This window comes from Carcharodon carcharias, chromosome 13 (assembly GCF_017639515.1).
Source record: "Carcharodon carcharias isolate sCarCar2 chromosome 13, sCarCar2.pri, whole genome shotgun sequence".
NCBI classification, from domain to species: Eukaryota; Metazoa; Chordata; class Chondrichthyes; order Lamniformes; family Lamnidae; genus Carcharodon; species Carcharodon carcharias.
In genome coordinates, this window is record NC_054479.1 from 21,127,642 (window position 1) to 21,148,041 (window position 20,400).

Genomic DNA, 20,400 nt, shown 5'->3' on the forward strand with positions numbered 1-20,400 from the left:
GTTTGTGTTTTTAATTAAGAAAGGTGCAACTTGGGATGCACCAGTTTTGCAGAGGTTAGTGCTGTCAAAGTAAAACCATTTTTATTCTGAATTATTATCACCATTAATAATAAATTATAAGTGTTTGCTTTTCACATTTCAGTTAAAAATCATGCTTCTATTTATCTCTAAAGCATGATTGCACAATTTATATTAATATGGATACAAAAATTTGATATAACTTTTTCTTTCCCCTCTAATCAGAGGCCATGCCTCAAGAGAAGTAGAATTCCACCATTGTCAGTAGGAATCCCATACCTCAGAAAAGTGGTGTTTTCTTATGTGACCCGTAGAATTTCAGCTGAAATTTTTCAGAAGAGCTGCAGAATCCAAAATACTATTTTCCACTGATTTCATGGCTTCTCTGTCAAAGTCCCAGTGAATGTGAGCAGGTTATTCAACTTTGGGTGGCATTAGGGCAGAGCTTAATCCTACCACAGGAAACACCCGTACACGTGTATTTTGCAGCAAAGTTTTCTGTGAAGTGGCAAGAAGATAAACCATAAGTTGCTTTTTCTCCCTCCTAAATCCAGCAATAGGAACCAATTGTGACATCCTCACTGCTGCAAAGGCAGAGATCATCTAATTCAGAACATCTTAGAGATCAACCCTGGTACTTTTTTTGGTATGTGGCTTATTGTTGCTGCCTTTCTTCGGGATCATACTGATCACTTTGGAAGTTTTCTGCACAATAGTGTGGGTGTGCTTTGTTTTGTGAGTTGAAGTTGTTAATTTTCTATGACTTAGACTTTCTAAGCCTGAGGGTGGAATCGTCCAGCCCCATTGGCGGTGGGCATCATGGCGGGCTGGGGAGGGGGGGTGGGGCGGGGGGGTGCTAATTTGGTATGAGGGTCAGAAATCAGTTTCATGCTGGCGTGAAATCACAGCGGGATCATCCTATGGTGTCCGCCATGACAGAACGCGAATCCTGCTGGAGGCTGGCATGAAGTTAAATTTCATCCTGGTAATGGGATGGAAAGTGAGGCCCAACTGGAATCATCCCCCTATGCTCAATTTACTGTGACACTGGCGGGAAAACATGCCGGCCTAGAGCACGTCTGGATAAGCGAGACGTGCAGAATCAGGACTCACCTTTAGGGCCTTGCTCAGATCGTGGACATCTGAAGAGAAGATGATGCTGAAGCCCTACAGCTACTGGATACGTACAGGCACACATGCATCGCATGCTGGGTGGATTCTCATGGACATGGCTGCGCTATGAAGCAGCTTTCGGAAAGTGGGAGGTCTCCGTTGATGTTTTGGGTCTGTTTTGGAACTTCACGGTCTTGGCCATAGGCTGCTATGGATGTCCAGTGAAGGCGGGGGTGGGGAGGTGGAAGAAGTGCGAGGGAGAGGAAAGTCTAGCTGTGAGTGGGAGAAGAAGGTGTACTGGGGTGGGGGGTGGTGGGGGGGAACAGTGGTGGTAGAGGAAGGTCTAGGTGTGAGTGAGAGGAAGGTGCTCTGAGGGGTGTGGGGTTGGGATGGGGGGTGGGGGACAAAGATGTTGAGTGGGCTTGGTTGGAATGGGGAGGAGGGTGTATGGGGGAAGAGGTTGTAATGGGAGAATACTACAAGTGGGGAGGTAGGTGCAAGGGAGGGAGTTCAGAAAGGGGAGGAGAAGGTGTCCGGAGGAGGAGGGAGTTCAAAGGAGGGAAGGTGTCCGGATGCGGGGGCGGGGGGGTGCCCAGGCGAACGTGCAGGGGAGGGGTCTGTGGAGTCAATGACTGCCTCCTGGGGAGTGAACTGAGGGTGGGTGTGGTAGGAGGGAATGGTGAGTGTGCGAGTGTTCAGAGGGAGGCAGTAGGGTGGGAGGGTGAGGGCGAGTCAGTAACAGTAGAAGGACAGCGAGGGTGGTTGCTGGGGACTCTGACACGGACCCTGGGGGTGGGAAGGAGGAGGTCGGGGAGGTCAATGTGGATAGGGGTGGGATTCTCAGGAAGTTAGGGAACATGCACATTCACCTGGACATCCTGGAATGACATGGGTTTGGGTTGGTAGGTGATGGTGAGGAGTTGGAAGGTAATGCCAGGGGTTCAGAATGATGTGGGAAAGGACATGGATGACTGGTGGAGGGAAGTACGGTGGAGCTGATGCAATACTTGACCATGACCATGATTGTCAAAATTGAAAGTAAGCAGAGCCTTATGTCAGATGGGCAGAGGTGCTGTTTGGGAGTGCGATCAATGGGTGGGCGGAGAGCAGGTCACCTCAGATGGACAACTGAAAGAGAACCCCAGCAGGCAGCATTGAAAATGCTCGGGACAGTAAGTTGAGTGTGATGGATGAAGGCTCCACGTGCATGGGAGACTGCTTGCATGAGGCTCCAAAGGGCCCTGCTACACACATACTTCTCCCTCCAGAATCATCTGTGGTCCAGCTGCGTGCAGTTGAACTGCTGGTGGGGTGGATGCAGTGGGAGGATTTGTGAAACCTGTCAATGAAGCTGAAAGACAACATTACACATACGTTCAGATTGTAAAGTGACAAAACATGTTCACCCATACAACTACTTGTGATCAGAATTTCTTAACCTTTCTCAGTCTACCACTTTTTCTAGATGCTGCCCTGACATCCGCAGCAGGGGTGGAGACAGCCTGTGAAATAGTTAGCTCTGTTGCCTCTGATGAATTCGGCATGCATCCTCTAGAGAGCCAAGGCCTTGAGGGTCTCGGCTTACTTTGGCTGTCCTCATGTGAGCCAGTTGCTCCATCTGTGGTGACAGGAGGAGGTTGAGGGAGTCACAGGCAAAGGGGATTTGGAGGTAGCTCACAGCTGTGGCTGCTCCTCCCTCCTGGTGTCTCAGGGCCTAGCCTGACTTCCTGATGGGAAGGAACACCTAGACGGACGTCAAAGTGCTTGTTTCTCTCTTGCATTGCCACTAAAAGAACTCACCTATGGCTGCCGCGTTAGAGTACAGGTCTGTGCAGATCTCCCCATTCTGGTCCTGGTCCAGCATCTCTATGGTGTCAATACACGTACATATGGGCACCACTTCATCAGAGAGCAGGCAGACGCATTCCTCCAACTCACATGCCACTCTATTGGGGTCTTCCATCTGCTCTGTGTGGTGATCCTCCGCCTTCTGTTGACTCTAAATGATGAGTTGGGAGGCCGAATCTAGAGGCTCATCATCTGACTCAGACCTGTGCTTATTTCTAGCTCGTCAATGGAGGCTGTGTCCTCTTGGCTGGAGGTTATGGACTGGCTGGCTGAGGTGTCGGTCGCTTGGCAAAGCTCTCTGTGAACCTAAGTAGACATATTAGTGCATGACAGCAGAGAACACAGAGAGAACACTCAGTTTTGTTGAGGGAGGGATGATATGGTACAGGATCCTCACATGGATGTTTGCCACCAACCTCACTGTTGCTGTAGGCACGGTTCATGTCCTTACCAGTCAGCACAATGGCACATTCTTCAAAGTGAGTGAGTGGCCTAATGTGGGCCACTCCAACCCCAGTCTGGGACCTCTCCCTGCTGTTGTGAGCCAGCTTCTCCTGCATGCAAACAGATGGAGAGACTGTGAGCAGGACACATGGCACTGCGTGGAATGTTTGTGTGGTGAGCGGAGCCATGGATGGGATGAGGACACAGGATACGAGTTTGATGGAGATGTGAGGGTGTGTGTGAGTTAGTGGCATTGTATCTTTGAGGTGTGAGATCCCTGTGAATGTGTGATGGGTTTGTGAGTGTGAGTGTGAGAGTCGAAAGTAGTGAGGTGGTTGGCTTACCCTGGCGGAGCGGATGAGAGCATTCATCCTCTTCCTGCACTGGATGGCTGATCTCCTCTCTGTACTCCGGTGGCACCGACTGTCACTGCCACCACCTCACAGGCTGGATTGGTGACTCTGGTGGAGCTCCTGTGGCCAGAGCGGGGATAGCGGACATCGCAGTGGCCTTCCTCTGCATCCTGCAGGTGCCCCAGAGAGGCGTCACTAAATTTGGGGGCTGCCATCTTCTTTGCTTTCAGGGCCATCTCTCACCTGGAGCAGTCCTGGTCTGTATACATGAAGTAGGCTGCACTCTGGTGTGCTTTAAATATGGGGCCTGGAGCAAAGAAGCGCTGAGGTCACGTCCTGGCCTGACCACCAGTGATCTGGAATGTTTCTCGTAAATGCATTACTAATGAGGGGGGATGCACAGGGAAGGGGACGATACAGTGCGAAAATCTGCCGTGGCGGCCGGTGGGTAAAATGTCGTTTTCCACACCTGTTGCCACATTTAGTGAAAATCTGGGACGATTCACCCTTAGCCCTTTCAGAGGTATAAACCTTCTGGAAAATGTTTGTTTGGTGTGTCTTAAACACAGAAAATGCTTTTCTATGTCTAAGTTTAACAATTGCTTAAATAAATTTTGTTAAATTTTATTTTATAAGAAACCTTATTTTTGTAGCCAGCATTTCAGATAGGAGAGTCCAAGTTGGTGGCTAAAATTGTTTTCTAAAAATGTTGTGAGCAATTTGATTGGTTTGCCTTTCAGTCAATAGAGATTGTTTGGTATCCATTAACTTTTTTGATTTATCATTTTATCAGCTTGATATTTGATCATTTTCATGCTGGCTTACTGACTTATACATTGCCTACTAGTTTAGTTTTCATTGTTTTGTGAATATAAAACCTGAATTAATTGGGTGAAAATGTGACACAGGTTTCTTTAAGCGTAATGGATAAATTGGATCCTAGAGATATTGGAGTTGATTTTAGTTTCAATTGCTTCCCAGAAATAGATGCAGGCACAGCATAAAGGAGGATAAAATGGAACTGAAGAGTTTATGGCCTTGACTGTTTTATAGTTATCCAGTAGTCTGCTCCCACACAAACGTCTGGCTGGAGTGATTAATTGCTGGAGCTGACGCACATGATGAGTGTTTTTTTTAGTGCAATGTCACAACCGTATTACCCTGCTGAAATAACCAGAGAAACGTGACACAACATAAAGGCCCAAGCATCCATGTTACGTGCTCACTGATGCCTTGAGTTGAAGTATCAGTATCAACATAGAGGTTGATACTGAAACCCTGCAGCTATCCGCCAGCTTCATTTCCTTCTTACGTCGGGGGTACAGTTAGGAAGAAAAAAATGCACACCATACATTTTAACTAAGGAGAAACACCTGGATAAAGCACTCTGCCCTTGTATTGTTTTGTGCAGTTGTGTTCAAATAAAATTTGGGTTGACTAATTTTGTGGGGGTGAAAATTAACCTTACTGGGGCACAAAATGGGTATTGGCAGATACAGGTTGCCTTGTAAGAGTCAACAACTTGGAGAAGAGGAGAGGAATGAGATGTATAGTAAAATTTCTGTTATCTGGCTCTCTACCAACCGGAATTCTCTAACTGGAATTCTGGGGTTGGACCTGCTATATGATTGAATATATCAAACTCACTGGTAGTATTATCAACGGCCTGTCCTCACTCAGGTCTCTGTAGCACCTATCCCCCTTGGCACCGCTCGCTCGATTTGTGTGTTCCTGCATCCCTTGAAACGTCAACACCTACTTGACCATGCTGAAGCTTTCTCGTTGGATGAAAACAGGGAACCCACCCCATATTTCAGCTAATTGGCATATTTGATTAACTGGCGCCTCCTATTTCTGGAGCATGCTGAATAACAGAGATGTTCCTGTATTATTTCCCAACATCTGAATAGGAAAGAAGGAATAAAAGAGGAAATTTAATGCCTGTGGCATATTTTTGAATTAAAACAGTGACTAAGATGTACAAGATTATGGGCGCAATCTTCCTAGATTTGTGCAGTAGTGGGTGGGAAAAAAGTTATTTTACCCACTGGCCGCAATGATGGGTTTTCACGCTGTATCATCCCATTCCTTCCTCGTTAATTATGCGGCCATAGAAGCACATTGTCTTGTTGTTAGGCGGCCTCCAATTTGCCCACCATGACATTATCTTGCCTCTTCCTCATGCAGGACACCATATTTAAACTGCAGCAGTGCGCACACTTCTCAATGCTTACTGCCCAGGACTGCTCCGGTGAAGACATGGCCCCAAAAACCAAAAAGAGTGCAGCCCCCTGATTCAGTGAAGAATCCCTGGAATGCCTTCTGGATGCCGTGGAGGCCGACTGCAATATCCTCAACCCCACTCTGACCTCAGAAGGCCCATCAGTCTCCAGCTTGGGAGGTGGTGGCAGAGGTGGTCAGTGCCAATGCTGCACACAAGTGGTCGGCTATCCAGTGCAGAAAATGGATGATTGATCTCATTCGTACTGCCAGGATAAGGTGACCATCTTACCACAATAAACTCTCGCACTCATAAGGCCATCACACATTCACTGGCACCTCACTCACTGCCACCTCAAAGGACATCACCACTCACTCGCACACACCCTCACATCTCCAGCTGGCCTCATCTCCTCTGGAGACTGCCTCCTCAGCACTCACCATCTTGAGGCACTTGCACAGATCAGTGTGATTGCAAAACAGTGCAGAACATGTCTTGACAACTGTGAAATGCAGAAGTAGGGACTTACTGCCAGGGCCTTGCTCACACCGCTGACATCCGAGAAGCAGAAGAAGCTGCAGCCTGACACCAATGGCACACTGGAGGAACGTCCATGGCATGCTGAGTTCATTCTCATGGACATGGCTCTGCTGCAAAGCAGCTCATGGAAGTTGGAAAGTCCGCATCTGCTCACAACGGATGATGGTTGAGCGGGTGGAGAGGAAGGTCCAGCTGTGTTTGGGAGAGGAGCATATACTTGGGGGTGAGAGAGGAAGATCTAGGATCAACTGGGAGAGGAAGAGGTATCAGAGTGGGTTGAGGTTGGGAGAGGGGCAATGAGGATGTTAGGATGTGGTGAGGTTGGTAGAGGGGCAGTGAAGGTGTCAGGGATGGGGGGAATTAAGGTGTCAGGATTTGGGGGTAATAGGGAGAAGATGGCAACTGCAGAGGTAAGTGTAAGGGAGATGTAAGGTGTAAGATGTAAGGAGGAAGGAGTGCAGAGAGGGGAAGGGAGTAAGGCTGGAGGAAGGAGTCGGGAAGGAGGGGGGGTGGGGGCGGGGGTTGGTGGGGGACGACATCCATGTGAACATGCAAGGTAGGGCTCTGGTGAGTCCATGACTGCCTCGGTCCACACCTACCCTCTGTTTGCTCCCCAGGAAGCAATGGTGAGAATGACCGAGGGCAGAGTGAGGCAGTAAGGTGGGAGGGTGAGGGTTCAATGGTAGCAATAGAAGGGAAGGCAAATTTTGTTGGTGGGGACTCGGAGGCAGAGACAGACCCTGAGGGGTGGTCAGGGAGGTGAATGGAGATGGGATTTTCGGGAAGGAAGGGAATGTGCACATTCACCTGGACAGCCTTGAAGGAAATGGGTTGTGGCTGGTAGATCAGAGGGGAAGTGGAAGATGATGGCAGCAGTGATGGGTGACTTGAGGAGGGGAAAAGACTAGGGAGTTGATGAAAAGGTGATTCCAGACTATGCTGTCTGGGTACATTCTCATGAACATGGCTCTGCTATAAAGCTTCCCCTGCTGGATTGGAGATGCATTTGCCCATCCTGTGGCCAGAGTGGGGGTAGAGGACATCACGACGGGCCTCCACTGCTTTCATAAGGTGCTCGAGGGAAGCACCACTGAAGGGGGGGGCCTGCAGTCTTTTTGCCTTTCGGGGCCATCCTGTCTTCCGTGCTGCAATCCTAGGCTGGAAGCACTGAGAGGTGTGTGTGTGGCTGCACTTTAAATGTGGCGCCTGCAGTGATAAAGCGGTGAGGTGATGGCATGGCGGGTGAATGAGAGCCCGCCTACATGGAAACGGCGAGAATGCATAATTAATGTGATGGGTTTGGGACGATATGGTTTGAAAGGCTGCCATTGCGGCCAGCAGGTAAATACCAGCCTACTACACACAGTGCAAATCTGGGACGATTCCACCTCACAAGGTATTCCCCACTGGACATGTATCTTGACCTGTGGTTCCTTGACGAATGGCATATTCACAGCCCCGAATTAATATTGCAAACTTTTAAAAATAACTCAGGAGGAAGAATGTCCAAAACTCAATGTTCTCCAAATTTTTCAAAAAACAGATTCCTCACTGAACCCACTTTATTGTTTTGCCAATCCTTCTGCATAATTAGTATGCTTACGTCGAAGATAAGAAAAACATAACGGTGACAGCAGACTTTCTGGTAGACATCAAGCTTTTCATTGCACATGTCCATCAGCCTTTTCTTGTACGGCACCCCATCTAAGTTCTCATCTGAGTTCTCTGTAGCAGAACTTGTCTGTGACCTTGTTCTCCAGAGTATTGGCATTTATGCCATCCTTTCCCAGTTCCTTGGCTGCAGGCCACTCCTACCCATGTGCAGATCCCTCCTCTATGTTACCCTCTAAAGTATGTGCCATTATCTAAGCTGGCAGCTGTCAGGAAGATACAATAATTTTCACAATATTATAGGAATTTATTGTAGAGTAATAGTGGGGCCTGTGTCTGTGTGTGTGCGGGGCTTAACTGAATTAAAGGCAGCTGGTCTGAAGGCTTTGATCTAACAGAAGATACGCTAGGTTTGAAATATTGGGCAGGACTCCCTCCCACCGGGGGCAAAGTTGTAGGGTGAGCGCACACAGGCGCACTTCCGATCAGCACCCCCAATTGGGGGCATGGCGCCATTTTACGTGGGCGTAATTGGTCATTGGCAGGTTGGCAGGCAGACAGCTGATTTCACTGTCCGCCTGCCTTCCTCAATACTTAATGGACCAGGATGATGTTGGGGGTTCCTCCTGACGTCATCCCACGTCATTTTCCCGTCGGCGAGTGGGCCCCACCCTCAAATTGCCAACGGGAAAATTCAGGCCAGTGTATTTATTTTTCCCAGAGATGACTAGTAAAATTGGTACTTGGATGTATTTTTATTATTAGAGAAGAAAAAGTGCAAAGACTTAGTGAAACAATGGGAATTTGCATTCAAAGGGGAAAATATGTATAAAGGAGAGAAGGCTGTGTGCAAGGGAAAGAATTATAAGATCTGACAAGTGTGAAAAGCCTCCAGCATCTAAGCCTCAAGCTGCTATCTACAGGGAACTGAGGCTAAGAAAAACTCACTTTGAATTCAACAGTTCAGGGTTTGTGTGTTACTTTGCCTGGGTCTTTTAAAAACCTATGGGTAGAATCTTCTGTTTGGCAAGCAGGGGCAGGGCCTGCTCACCGATGCATTAAATGATGTGGGGTCCCGATATCACCCCGCATCATTTACATTCTCAGGTCGGCAGGTACGCAGCTATGTCGGCTGCGTGTCCGCTGACCTGTCAACAGCCTATTAAGGCCATTAAAAAACCAAATGAAACCATTAATGGACTTGCCCGTCCAACCTTAAGGTTGGTGGGCAGACCGGGAGCCCTGTTGGGCTTCTGCAAAAGCATGAACCTTCATCCGTGGGTGGGATGAGGTTTCATGAGGGATTTTAAAATTTCAGAGTGTGTTAAAATAAAAGTTATGGGCATGCCCCAACTCGTGTGACAGTGTCACATGAGGGTACATTGGAGCAAAATTTTTTCTTCATCTTTATTTAAAGTTTAAAGTCTGAGCTGATTTCCCTGAGGCAGCACTTTGCCTCAGGGAGATCTGTGTCCTCTTTTGCGCGCATCTGTGAAAGAGCACGCTCCCGACTCAGGGAATCCCCCCACCTGCACAGGGAGTGCATAGCGGATCGTGGCGCACATCACGTTGGACGGGCCTTAATTGGCCCACCCACATAAAATGGTGGCATGCCCCCAACTGGGGGCACCGATCAGGAACCCCTACTTCCACACATCCCTCCCCTCCCCCACAACGGGGAGAAAATGTTGCCCTATGTGTCTCACTGTTGCATTAACGTAGGTGTAACTGAGGGTTTAGATTAATTAGGGGATTTAGAAGTTATCATAGTAGTAATTTGTAGATATATGCATGTGCTTAAAATACTTTCTTCTATTAATAAAGGTTTAATTTAGTTTTGTAAGAAACCTATAAGACTTGGTGGCCTTCTTTTTACTGAATTCAAAACCTGTATCTCGAAATAGGTACAAATTGCAAAAACTTGCAGCAGTTGCTTCAAGTTTCCCTCTGGGATTTGGGCAGCTTGGCATTTATCATCCACCTGCCATAACAGCGGCTGTGAGTGTAAGGTCGAGTAATAATATTTTATCATCAGCATCTTGCTCCTCTTGCCCTTCATGCTTCTGCACCTCTACTGGCTAGGTGGGAGTTCTTGGGTATCTAAAAGGAGAATGTTACAAGGGTAGTAGTGCAGTGAAGAAAGGCGGGACGAGTAAGAGGTTCATGCTTATATCATCTGCAGCTTGTTAATCGGAAGAGATTGAGAGGAAAGTGGGCTGTGATAAAGAGAATTACGTAGGAGCATAAAGTTATCTTTATGTTTGCTGGTGGTTAGGTGCTGCTGCCTGTAGTTATGCATCACCTTGTCCTGCAAGAGCAAGGGAAGTGTGTCTGTAGTGGCGCAATCTGTTTGGGTAATGTAACTGGCAGTGTGTGCAAGCTGTGAGATGTAGACATGAGGCTTACAGCAGTGTTAAGTGTGTAAGGATGAGGTGATGGAATGAATACACAATGAGTTGTGGTTGATAAGATTGTTGTTAGTGAGTGAAGGTGGAAGGGTGTGAATTGAACAGTGTGAGGTTCCATTGTAAGCATTTGGTGATGCACGCACTGAGCTTGATCACTTGTGCTAAATTCCTTGTTCAATGGATACTCCATCTAGGTATTTGGGTAGGGGGTGGATGAGGGTGGTACTACGCTGCTGTAGTTCACCACGATGGCTATGTGCTCCCATTGACTGTGCAATATCTATTCTGAGGGCCTCCTAGTTCCCTGTGGATAGATGACCTCTCTCTTCCTGACCACCAAAAATAGAGTAGAATTTATTTGGAAGAACAGTAAAATATTCTCACCTGTTTGAAGAGCTTGTTATCTATTTTGGAATGTCATCTGGGAAAAGAGAAACAGTTGCCTCAAGAATCCAGGCTATATTGGGATTCAGATGATGGATGGGTTTTTATGAAATTTAGAAAACAGTAGATTCAGTTAGAGTAAACAGTCAGCTCAACTTGACTTTGATTCAGAGACCAATTGGAAACCTCTAAACCAAAGAAGGTGCTGTGTTCCTTGCCACTTCGATCTGGTGCCTGACATGAAACTGTGATATATTTAAGAAGGATTGGGATTGTGAGACTGACTGACTGGTTTTCCTGTAGCGAAATTCATTTGATAAAAATGTAATTGCAAGAATATGTGGAAAACGAGCAGATGACAATTAAAGACATTTACCGGAGGTACCAGTTTCCATGGATGACTGAGATACATTCTATTGCTCCTTATGGGTTCAATAATGAGCTCTTAGATTTTCATTGTAAATTGGTCATAATTTTATTTCAATAAGAGCATTATTCAATTCTGTTTGGTAATTAAATTGGATACTTGTTTATTCTTTCAGTCTATAAGTAAAGTGGCCCACAATCCAAATTGAGAACATATTGAATAATTGACAACTTGAATTTTTGGGGTTCCTGTATACATCAATAGTGAGGTAACCTATATGCATCTGCTGTTCTGTCCTGGTTGCTAAATGTGTATGATATATCAATCTAGTATATACTCATGAAGTAGATCTGTTATGTTCTGACCAGATAAGAACAATGTCGGTAATGAACAACAATTATATGAGAGAGCACAGGTGATGTGATATTGAAAACAATCACTTTTTCTTCTAAAATCAAATGCATTTAAGGTATGTTTCTTTCAGCTCCTTTTCTCATGAGTTTTTTTCTACCTGCCGCCTATTCTGAAGGTGGTGACTATTTCTCTAGTAAAGTCCTACAGGCATTGAATGTTTCTGGGATGTTCGGCAAATGGTTTTCTCCATGTTTGTGCCAAGACAATGAATGTCAGAAAGGTATTTTATCACAGGGCTTCAGTGTTCGGCTTAATCTTCTCACCTGAGGTCCATACACAACTCTTTCCAACAGAGGTTGTTGCATAGCAATCTTGAATATCTAGCTTTTCCTAACCTAGGAATATAAGGACCAATATGTGATGTCCCTACCATAGCTCATGCAAAACTCAGCTAATTTAGTAAAGACGCATTGCACATTCTGGTAAATGTAACACAGTTTATTTCAGAAAATGGTGGAAGTTTAAGAAATTTGTCTGTAAAGAGAATAATGGAATACAGACTTCTAATCAAGTATCTAATTGACTGCTTTAAATTTTGTCATAAACTGAACAGTGGTTTTTAACTTTGATGCTATGATAATTATACTGTTTCAAAATCATGGTAGGTTATTATACAATAATAATTATCTTGTGAAGCCCAATGAGGGATAGTCCTGGTAGAAGTTGACAGCCAGTGTGCTCCTTGAGGTTGCTGTAAGACAATACTTTCACTGAAGGATGCGCAATTGTGATGAAACTATTACAAGTATATCTGGTGTAATTACTGAGAGATAATGCTGGTGGTATGAGTTAGTATGGTATTTTTGGTGCCAGTGTTGACACAGATGTGATGTAGAGCAAAGCAGCTGCCTGCATTGCTACAGTGAACTTAAGCCAAAAAAAAGTTCCATTTACTAAAAAAAAGGGTCCTTGTTTTTTGTTGTCTATTTTTAATACTGGCAGCAAGGCTGACAAGCATTGCTAAGGGGTCATGCTGATATTTAAGTGCTCGGATGGGCATAGACTCAAAAGATGCTTTCTGCAGTACTGCTTATATTAAATATTAAACTTTTAAAATAAGTGTTCTTCTAAGGTAAAGAATGATAGTCCAGCTATCAGTGATTGGATAAAAAGTAAAAATCAAGGGCGGGATCTTCTGGTTGGCGAGCGGGGGCGGGGTCTGCTCGCCGACGCGGGATGACATCAGGTGGAACTCCCGACGTCACCCCGCATCATTTCCATTTTCAAGTCAGCAGGGGTGCAGCCGAGTCAGCTGTGCGCCCGCAGGCCTGTCAATGGCCTATTGGGGCCACTGAAAAAGTAATTAAAATCATTAATGGACCTGCCTGTGCAATCTTAAGGTTGGCAGGCAGGCCAGGAGCCCTGGCAGGCTTCAGTAAAAACATGAAACCTCATCCACGAGCGGGATGAGGTTTCATGAAGGTATTTAAATTTTTAATAAAGGTTTCAGTTAAAGTTATGGATATGTCCCAACTCATGTGACAGTGTCACATGAGGGAACATGTCAGGGAAATTCTTCTATCATTTATATTAGAAATTTTAATTCAGAACTGATCTCCCTGAGGCAGCACTTAGCACTCCCAGCTAAGGGAATTCCCCACCCCCCCCCCCGCCGGCCACCAACCCGCATAGTACTTCCTGGCGGACGTCACGCTGGGCGGGCCTTAATGGCCCACCCATGTAAAATGGTGGCATGCCCCCGATTGGAGGCACACCTGCTCCTGCACTTCCCCACCGACGGGGGGAAAATTTTTCCCCAAGTGTTCTGTAACCACTCCGAATGACCATTTGAATATACTTTAATATGACTGTTTCTAATTATGTACTCATGGGGCACGCTTGCCGTTAACTTCAACTTAAAATTAATATTTTTCATTTGTGCTGAGATCAATAAATATAAGTTCCCTGTCAATTTGTCTGAACATTGCTGCTATATCTTTTTAGAGTGATTATAATGCAATTGGAAATGGTATTTTGAGTTGGAGTAATTGTGGAAATGGAGAGAAAATACAAATTTTAATTTGACTCTGAAGTTTTCATAACTCATAGTGGTTTCACACAGCCCTTATTTTTGACTTCGATATTATTTCCCTGGTAGACATACCCACTTCTACTAAACTAGGTTAGTTTTCATCAATGTGAGAAGATTTGAGCAGGAAATTTCTGTGAGCAATAATATACAAACCAGTTCATATCTAATTGGTCTGTCTGCTATTTCATCTGAAGTATTAACCCACTTAAAGTAATAGGGTTAAAGCCTTGTTAAAATGACAGTGCGGGGATTTGATGCAAATACATTAAGCATTACTATAACATCACTCATAGTTGTGACTTCCAGGCTTTAGGGTTTCATTTATTAACATTACCATGATTATTGCTGTGATTTGAAAATAAATCTTTTAATTTGCTTCTTATTCATCATGCCAACTAACCCCATAAGATAATTATAATTCACTTAACATTTTTATACTCCTAATTCTGTTTGGTTTTATAATATTGTTTGATGTGAAAATACTGAATAATTTGCTGTGGGAGTAGGTTGGAATTTTACTGCATACTAACAAAAATCAACAGAAATAAATGAAAAAAACAATGGTTATTAATAATTATTATAATTCTTTGTCAATGCTTGGTTTTCCCAGGGAATTCTGATGATGGAGCTCTCTGCGGAAGGGCCATTTTCTATCCAGGCCATTGAATTTGAAATAAACCAACCTTTAGACCAGAAAAGTTAATTAAATGAAACCTGTTTATTTGTCTTTGCAGATGGACACTGAGCCAGTGATGACTGAAGCAGCCCAATCACTACAACAGTTTAAGGCTATTTTACCTGACAGTATGGAGGAGAAGGAAAAGGAGAATGTGAAAGAGAAAAAAATCAAATCCAATTTGGAAGATTTGAGTGCTATTGAAGATGAAGAGGTCCTGGATAAAATGGTATGTGTTCATTATAGAAACCAAGGACAGAATTTTATGGTCCGCTGCCAGCAGGGTTACAGGTGGGGACTGCCCGTAAAATTTGTCAGGTGGTCTTCCTTTTGCTGTCCACTCATCCTGGAACTATCCGCAATTTTAAGGGGGGCAGGCCAGGTCTATGTGGCCTGCCCACTCTCACCCCATTTAAGGCCTTTAAGAGCTACTTCCCACTGGGCTCAATTTTAAGGCTGGTTGAGGGAGGTTGGGGCAGGGCAAACCTGGTAAGTCAGGTCCTGGGTGGGGTGACGAAGGGGCAACTCCCACAAGGGACTCCTTTACACATCAGGTGCCCTCCACCCCTTGCCCCAACACCGCCAAGGCTCTGCCCTCCCTCCCCCTCCTGCCCCTGGCCTCTCCATCAGCACTCTCAACCTCCTCTCCATACCTGCCCTGGGCCTTATCTCTGCTGTGAGCGCACACACACACACACACACACACCACACACCACACACACACACACACACACACACACACACACACACACACACACACACACACACACACACACACTCTCTCACTCTCACTCTGGGGATTGCTTGTAGTCCTAGTCCTGGCCACTACAGCTGCTGGAGAATCTGATTGGTTGGCAACTCACTTGAGGTGGAATCTCCACCCAAGTAAGGGGCTGGAAGCCCCATCTCCAGCCAGTTAATGCTCTCAGTGAAATTGGCTGCAGGGTTGCTGTGATCGGTGGGCTTGCGAGAAACTCCCCTATCCGAATAATCTTGTCCCATGATGGACAGCACGGAAAAGTTAGGACTAATTGATTTTAGTTGGTTAATTATATTTTTACCACTGTTAGAATAGTCTGAGTGATTTGTTCATAAGTGACCCACCAATGAACCAATTCTTCAAGTACACTAAGTAGAAGGAAACAGCTGAAGATCTATCCCTGTAACCGAAAGCAAAATGCTAACCTAAACTTTGGCTTCAGAATCAAACCATTGAGCAAAAAGACTAATATCCCAAATTATTCAAATATTTTTTCAATATTTACCCTTTGAAAAGTTCTATTATAGATTGAAAAACTTGAGAGTGATGATTTTGGTGGAAAATTAATTGTTTTGTGGTTTTCTAAGTATATAACTATTTGGGATTATATCACACAGGAAAAAACAATCCTGCGTTGTTTTTTTGCTGGAATGTTGCACTCCATTGTGAAATTATGTTTGACCTACTGATTATTTATATTTTTTTCATTAAAGTTATCAAAAGTTTTTTATGCATTTAGCTACATCAGTCTGAATATGCTTGATCTTGGTCGGCTCTAAAAATGCAGTTGTGTCCCACATTGTACAAGGCATTTGGGACTTTGGACATATGAAACTTACAGTAAGGTCAGGAGAAAACAAAACTTAATCTAGTGAGGGTTTTACTGACTTAGTAACCAAATGGTATTGCCAGTCTTTAACAAGCTACAAAACAACTGATGCTGGAGTATATGATGAACAAGGAGAAACTCCAGCTGAAGTTTCTATATTTAATTTTCATTAATCCAGCAAGTGTCAATCACAGTCTTTTAGCTTTTTTTTCCACGTTTATTCCCCTTTTATTCCTGCAAATATAATCCCCTTTTCTGTTCCTGAAGGTGTTTGTTCCTTGCTTGGAAATGGTTCCATGGACATTGATCTACTACCTCACCCAAATGTCTATTCTTCACATGTTAGCTTTTTTTTTATCCATTCATGGGATGTGGGCATCGCTGGCTAGGCCAACATTTGTTGCCCATCCCTAGTTGCCCTTGAGGAGGTGGTGAGCTGCCTTCTTGAACCGCTGCAGCCCATGTGGTGTAAGTACACCCACAGTGCTGTTAGGGAGAGAGTTCCAGGATTTTGTTCCAGCAACAGTGAAGGAACAGCTATATATTTCCAAGTCCAGATGGTGAGTGGCTTAGAGAGGAACTTACAGGTGGTGTTGTTCCCATGTGTCTGCTGCCCTTGTCCTTCTAGATGGCAGTGGTTATGGGTTTGGAAGGTGCTGTCTGAGGAGCATTAGTGAGTTCTTGCAGTGTATTTTGTAGATGGTACACACTGCTGCCACTGTGCGTCTTTGGTGGAGGGAGTGAATATTTGTGAATGGTGTGCCAGTCAAGTGGGCTGCTTTGTCCTGGATGGCATCGAGCTTCTTGAGTGTTGTTGGATCTGCACTCATCCAAGCATGTGGGAGAGTATTCCGTTAGACTCTTGATTTGTGCCTTGTAGATGGTGGACAGATTGTGAGAAGTCAGAAGTGAATTACTTGCCACAGGATTCCTAGCCCCTGACCTGCTCTTATAGCCACAGTATTTATATGGCTAGTCCAGTTCAGTTCCACCTGAATGTTGATAGTGGGCGATTCTGCGATGGTAAATCCATTAAATGTCAAGGGGCGATGGTTAGATTCTCTCTCGCTGGAGGTGGTCATTGCCTGGCAATTGTGTGGCGAATGTAACTTGCCATTTGTCAGCCCAACCCTGAATATTGTCCAGGTCTTGCTGCCTTTGGACATAGACTGCTTCAGTATCTGTGGAGTCGTGAATGGCCTGAACATTGTGCAGTCATTAGCAAACATTCCCACTTCTGACCTTATGATGAAAGGAAGATAATTGATGAAGCAGCTGAAGATGGTTGGGCCAAGGATGCTATCCTGAGGAACTCCTGCAGTGATGTCCTGGAACTGAGATGATTGACCTCCAACAACCACAACCATCTTCCTTTGTGCTAGGTATGACTCCAACCAGTGGAGAGTTTCCCCCCCCGATTCCCATTGACTCCAGTTTTGCTAGGGCTCCTTGATGCTACACTCAGTCAAATGCTACCTTGATACCAACGGCAATCACTCTAACCTCACCTCTGAGATTATTTAGCGGACATCAGCAAACCTTTTGACTGTGGTGAACATCATAGCCAAGACCTGTTCTTTGAATACCATGTATCCACATGCATGCATTTCCAGGGTGGTTGCTGAATAGTGATGGCGAGAATGGAAACCTCAACCAATTTTTTTTTTCCCTAGCCAATTTTCGTTGAAGTCAATTGGAGAAGCAGTACAGCCAGCTGGTTGAAATCAACTAATTCAGCACAGGTTGAAAATCAAGCCTAGGATTTTCCTGGTTGAGGTAGCACATCGACTTACTGCCATAACCAGTACTATGAGAATCTAAATCTTGTAAATTTAGCAGAACAGAAGAACAACAGATCTATTTACAAAAACTATTACAATTTTATAATACTGTTTTCTTCATCTATATTCTAAAGCTTGATGTAACAACAGATTTTGAAAAAAGGAAGATGATTCGAGCTGCAATGAGGGAGCTCCGGAAAAAGAAAAGAGGTAGGTGGCTTAAACAGGAAGGCAGCATAGCACAGCACAACTGATTAAGTATTATTCCTGTGATCTTGCAAATGGGGAGTCACTGGTCTTGGACATTCCACAGTGGGGAGATCCCAAATGGAAGCCAGACAATGTACACTGAAGGATAGTGTAAGACTCCAAATTTCTACTTGTCTCTAATGGACAGGGCAAAAGTTTCATTTGTAAATAAGTAGAGTCCTTACTGGAACGTGAACAGGTGGTCTGAATTAATTTCTCAATGGATATTAGCAACCCAATGTGAAACCCATTTCTTAGTGCAGTTCCCTTTTAAATCTTTGTACAGATGCACACAAGCATTATTTATGCCACAACAAAGCCTGTGCAGTATTTGTCAGGCTGCTGTGTGGCTGCACACCCTTGTAGCTTGGTGAGAACTTTGGATTTTAATCCACAGCACATATTTATTTTCACAGTTGGTAAGGCAGTGGTAGCGACATTCCTTCATACTCAAGATTGTAATCTTGTTTTGAAGAGAACTGGTCATAAGTCTGCTTTTGCCTATTAAGGCTAATATGAGAGAGACATATTGCTTGTTTTATTAACCTAAACAACCTGAATGGTTCGACAGCTTGCCGTTGTACATGTTTGCATTTTTACTGCTCCTCTTTCAGCAGATCTAATTCTGATGATCCTACCAGTTAACACCACCCTGTAATACACACCACGAGTTTATTTAGTCAACAGTAAGGTTTTCCCAGCTAACAGCTTGGTATTGCATAGCATGATCATCCTTGCATTGGTTTTGCTGCCCATCTGCCTCTGCCTGCCTTGTTATAGCTTACAGTACAGAACCTTTTTGGCATTCTGAAATCTTCCATATAGCCAACAGGCCCTGAGTCAGCAGGTCTGGCAGCATCTGTGGAGAGAGAAACAGAGTTAATGTTTCGAGTCCATACAGGTCGAAATGTGATGGATTTTATACTGTTTTCATCACATTTCTATCTCTCTTTAGCCCAGAAGAAGAGTCATATGGACTTTGAACGTTGACTCTGTTTCTCTGTCCACAAATGCTGCCAGACCTGCTAAGTTTTTCCAGAATTTTCTGTTTTTATTTCAGATTTCCAGCATCTGCAGCATTTTGTTTTAGCCTTGAGTCAGCATAGCTGTGGTCTTACCAATATGACCTCAACACTGATGGAACAAAAATATGACCTCAACACTGATGGAACAAAAACAAAACTTGCTGGAAAAACTCAGCAGGTCTGACAGCATCTGTGGAGAGGAAGACAGAGTCAACATTTCAAGTCTGTATGACTCTTCATCAAAACTTTTTTTTTCTCTTTAGTTCTGATGAAGAGTCATACGGACTTGAAGCGTTGACTCTGTCTTCCTCTCCACAGATGCTGTCAGACCCGCTGAGTTTTTCCAGCAATTTTTGTTTTTGTTTCAGATTTCCAGCATTCGCAGTATTTTGCTTTTATCTCAATACTGATTGTCTTGGTGTGATCAAAGATCATGCTGTTAGTAACTTTGTCTTGCCACATGATGTATTTGATGGACCTCAAGTGTTGTGGTGGATCTTGTCAAATTACTGAACATGATAAAAAGGAAGTAACATGCAATAATGTAATGCCTTTCGTGCCCTAAGGATCTTTATGCCCACAGGGTGTTCCTGATACTCTACAGTGTCAAGGAATTACTTTTATTGCTACTATTAAAAGTGCCACAAGATTGTTTATGCCCTTCTGAAAAAGTAGAAAGAGCCTATATTTAGCAAGTTGCCTGAAATATGGCACGTCTGACAATGCTGTGCACTCCTTCAGTACCCTGGCACATGCATGATGGGCTGAATGGTCTGCTTTGATGCTGAATCATTCTATGTTTCTATGTACTAAAGTGGCAATCTGGATTATGTGCTCATGCCCTGCAGCGGTGACATGTTCAGGATTCCCATCTATTTAGATGGGTGATTATTGCTGCAGCCCTGTATTCTTTTATCTTTATTATGAGGTTATGCCTTTGCTGTAACAAGTCATTTTATTTTCGCTCAATCATAAAACTGCTTTCTCTGTTACATGAGAGCACTTCATATCTATTAGTATATCATTTGTCAACACACAACCCAGATAAGTGAACTAACAGGTGCAAATGATCTCACTGGATTAGAAATGGCATTGAACTAGCAAACAGAATAATTTTTTATGTACGCTTTTCTTGTTTCTTGATATCATGCCATTATAGATGTTCTTTTGAATGGGGAGTTTAGAAGTGACAAAAAAGGTATGACTATAGGTGTTAGGGGTCTGACCATTTTCATTTATCCACTAAATTAGACAACTATCCTGTACAATATTCATTATCTGTCAATTCAGGTAGAGTCTGTAAACCATATCACTCTGCACATGCTGA

The 20,400-nt window shown here is 44.3% G+C and overlaps 1 protein-coding gene across 4 annotated transcripts in view; it reads left to right on the plus strand.

Moving 5' to 3' along the window:
• smtnb (smoothelin b) overlaps window positions 1-20,400 on the plus strand; it is a 416,118-nt gene that overhangs the window by 331,559 nt on the left and 64,159 nt on the right. For all 4 annotated transcript variants that reach the window (XM_041203610.1, XM_041203611.1, XM_041203609.1 and 1 more), the window contains 2 exons: window positions 14,488-14,658; window positions 17,934-18,009. In XM_041203610.1, coding sequence (XP_041059544.1) covers window positions 14,488-14,658; window positions 17,934-18,009 — 247 coding nt within the window. The remainder of the gene's footprint in view (window positions 1-14,487; window positions 14,659-17,933; window positions 18,010-20,400) is intronic.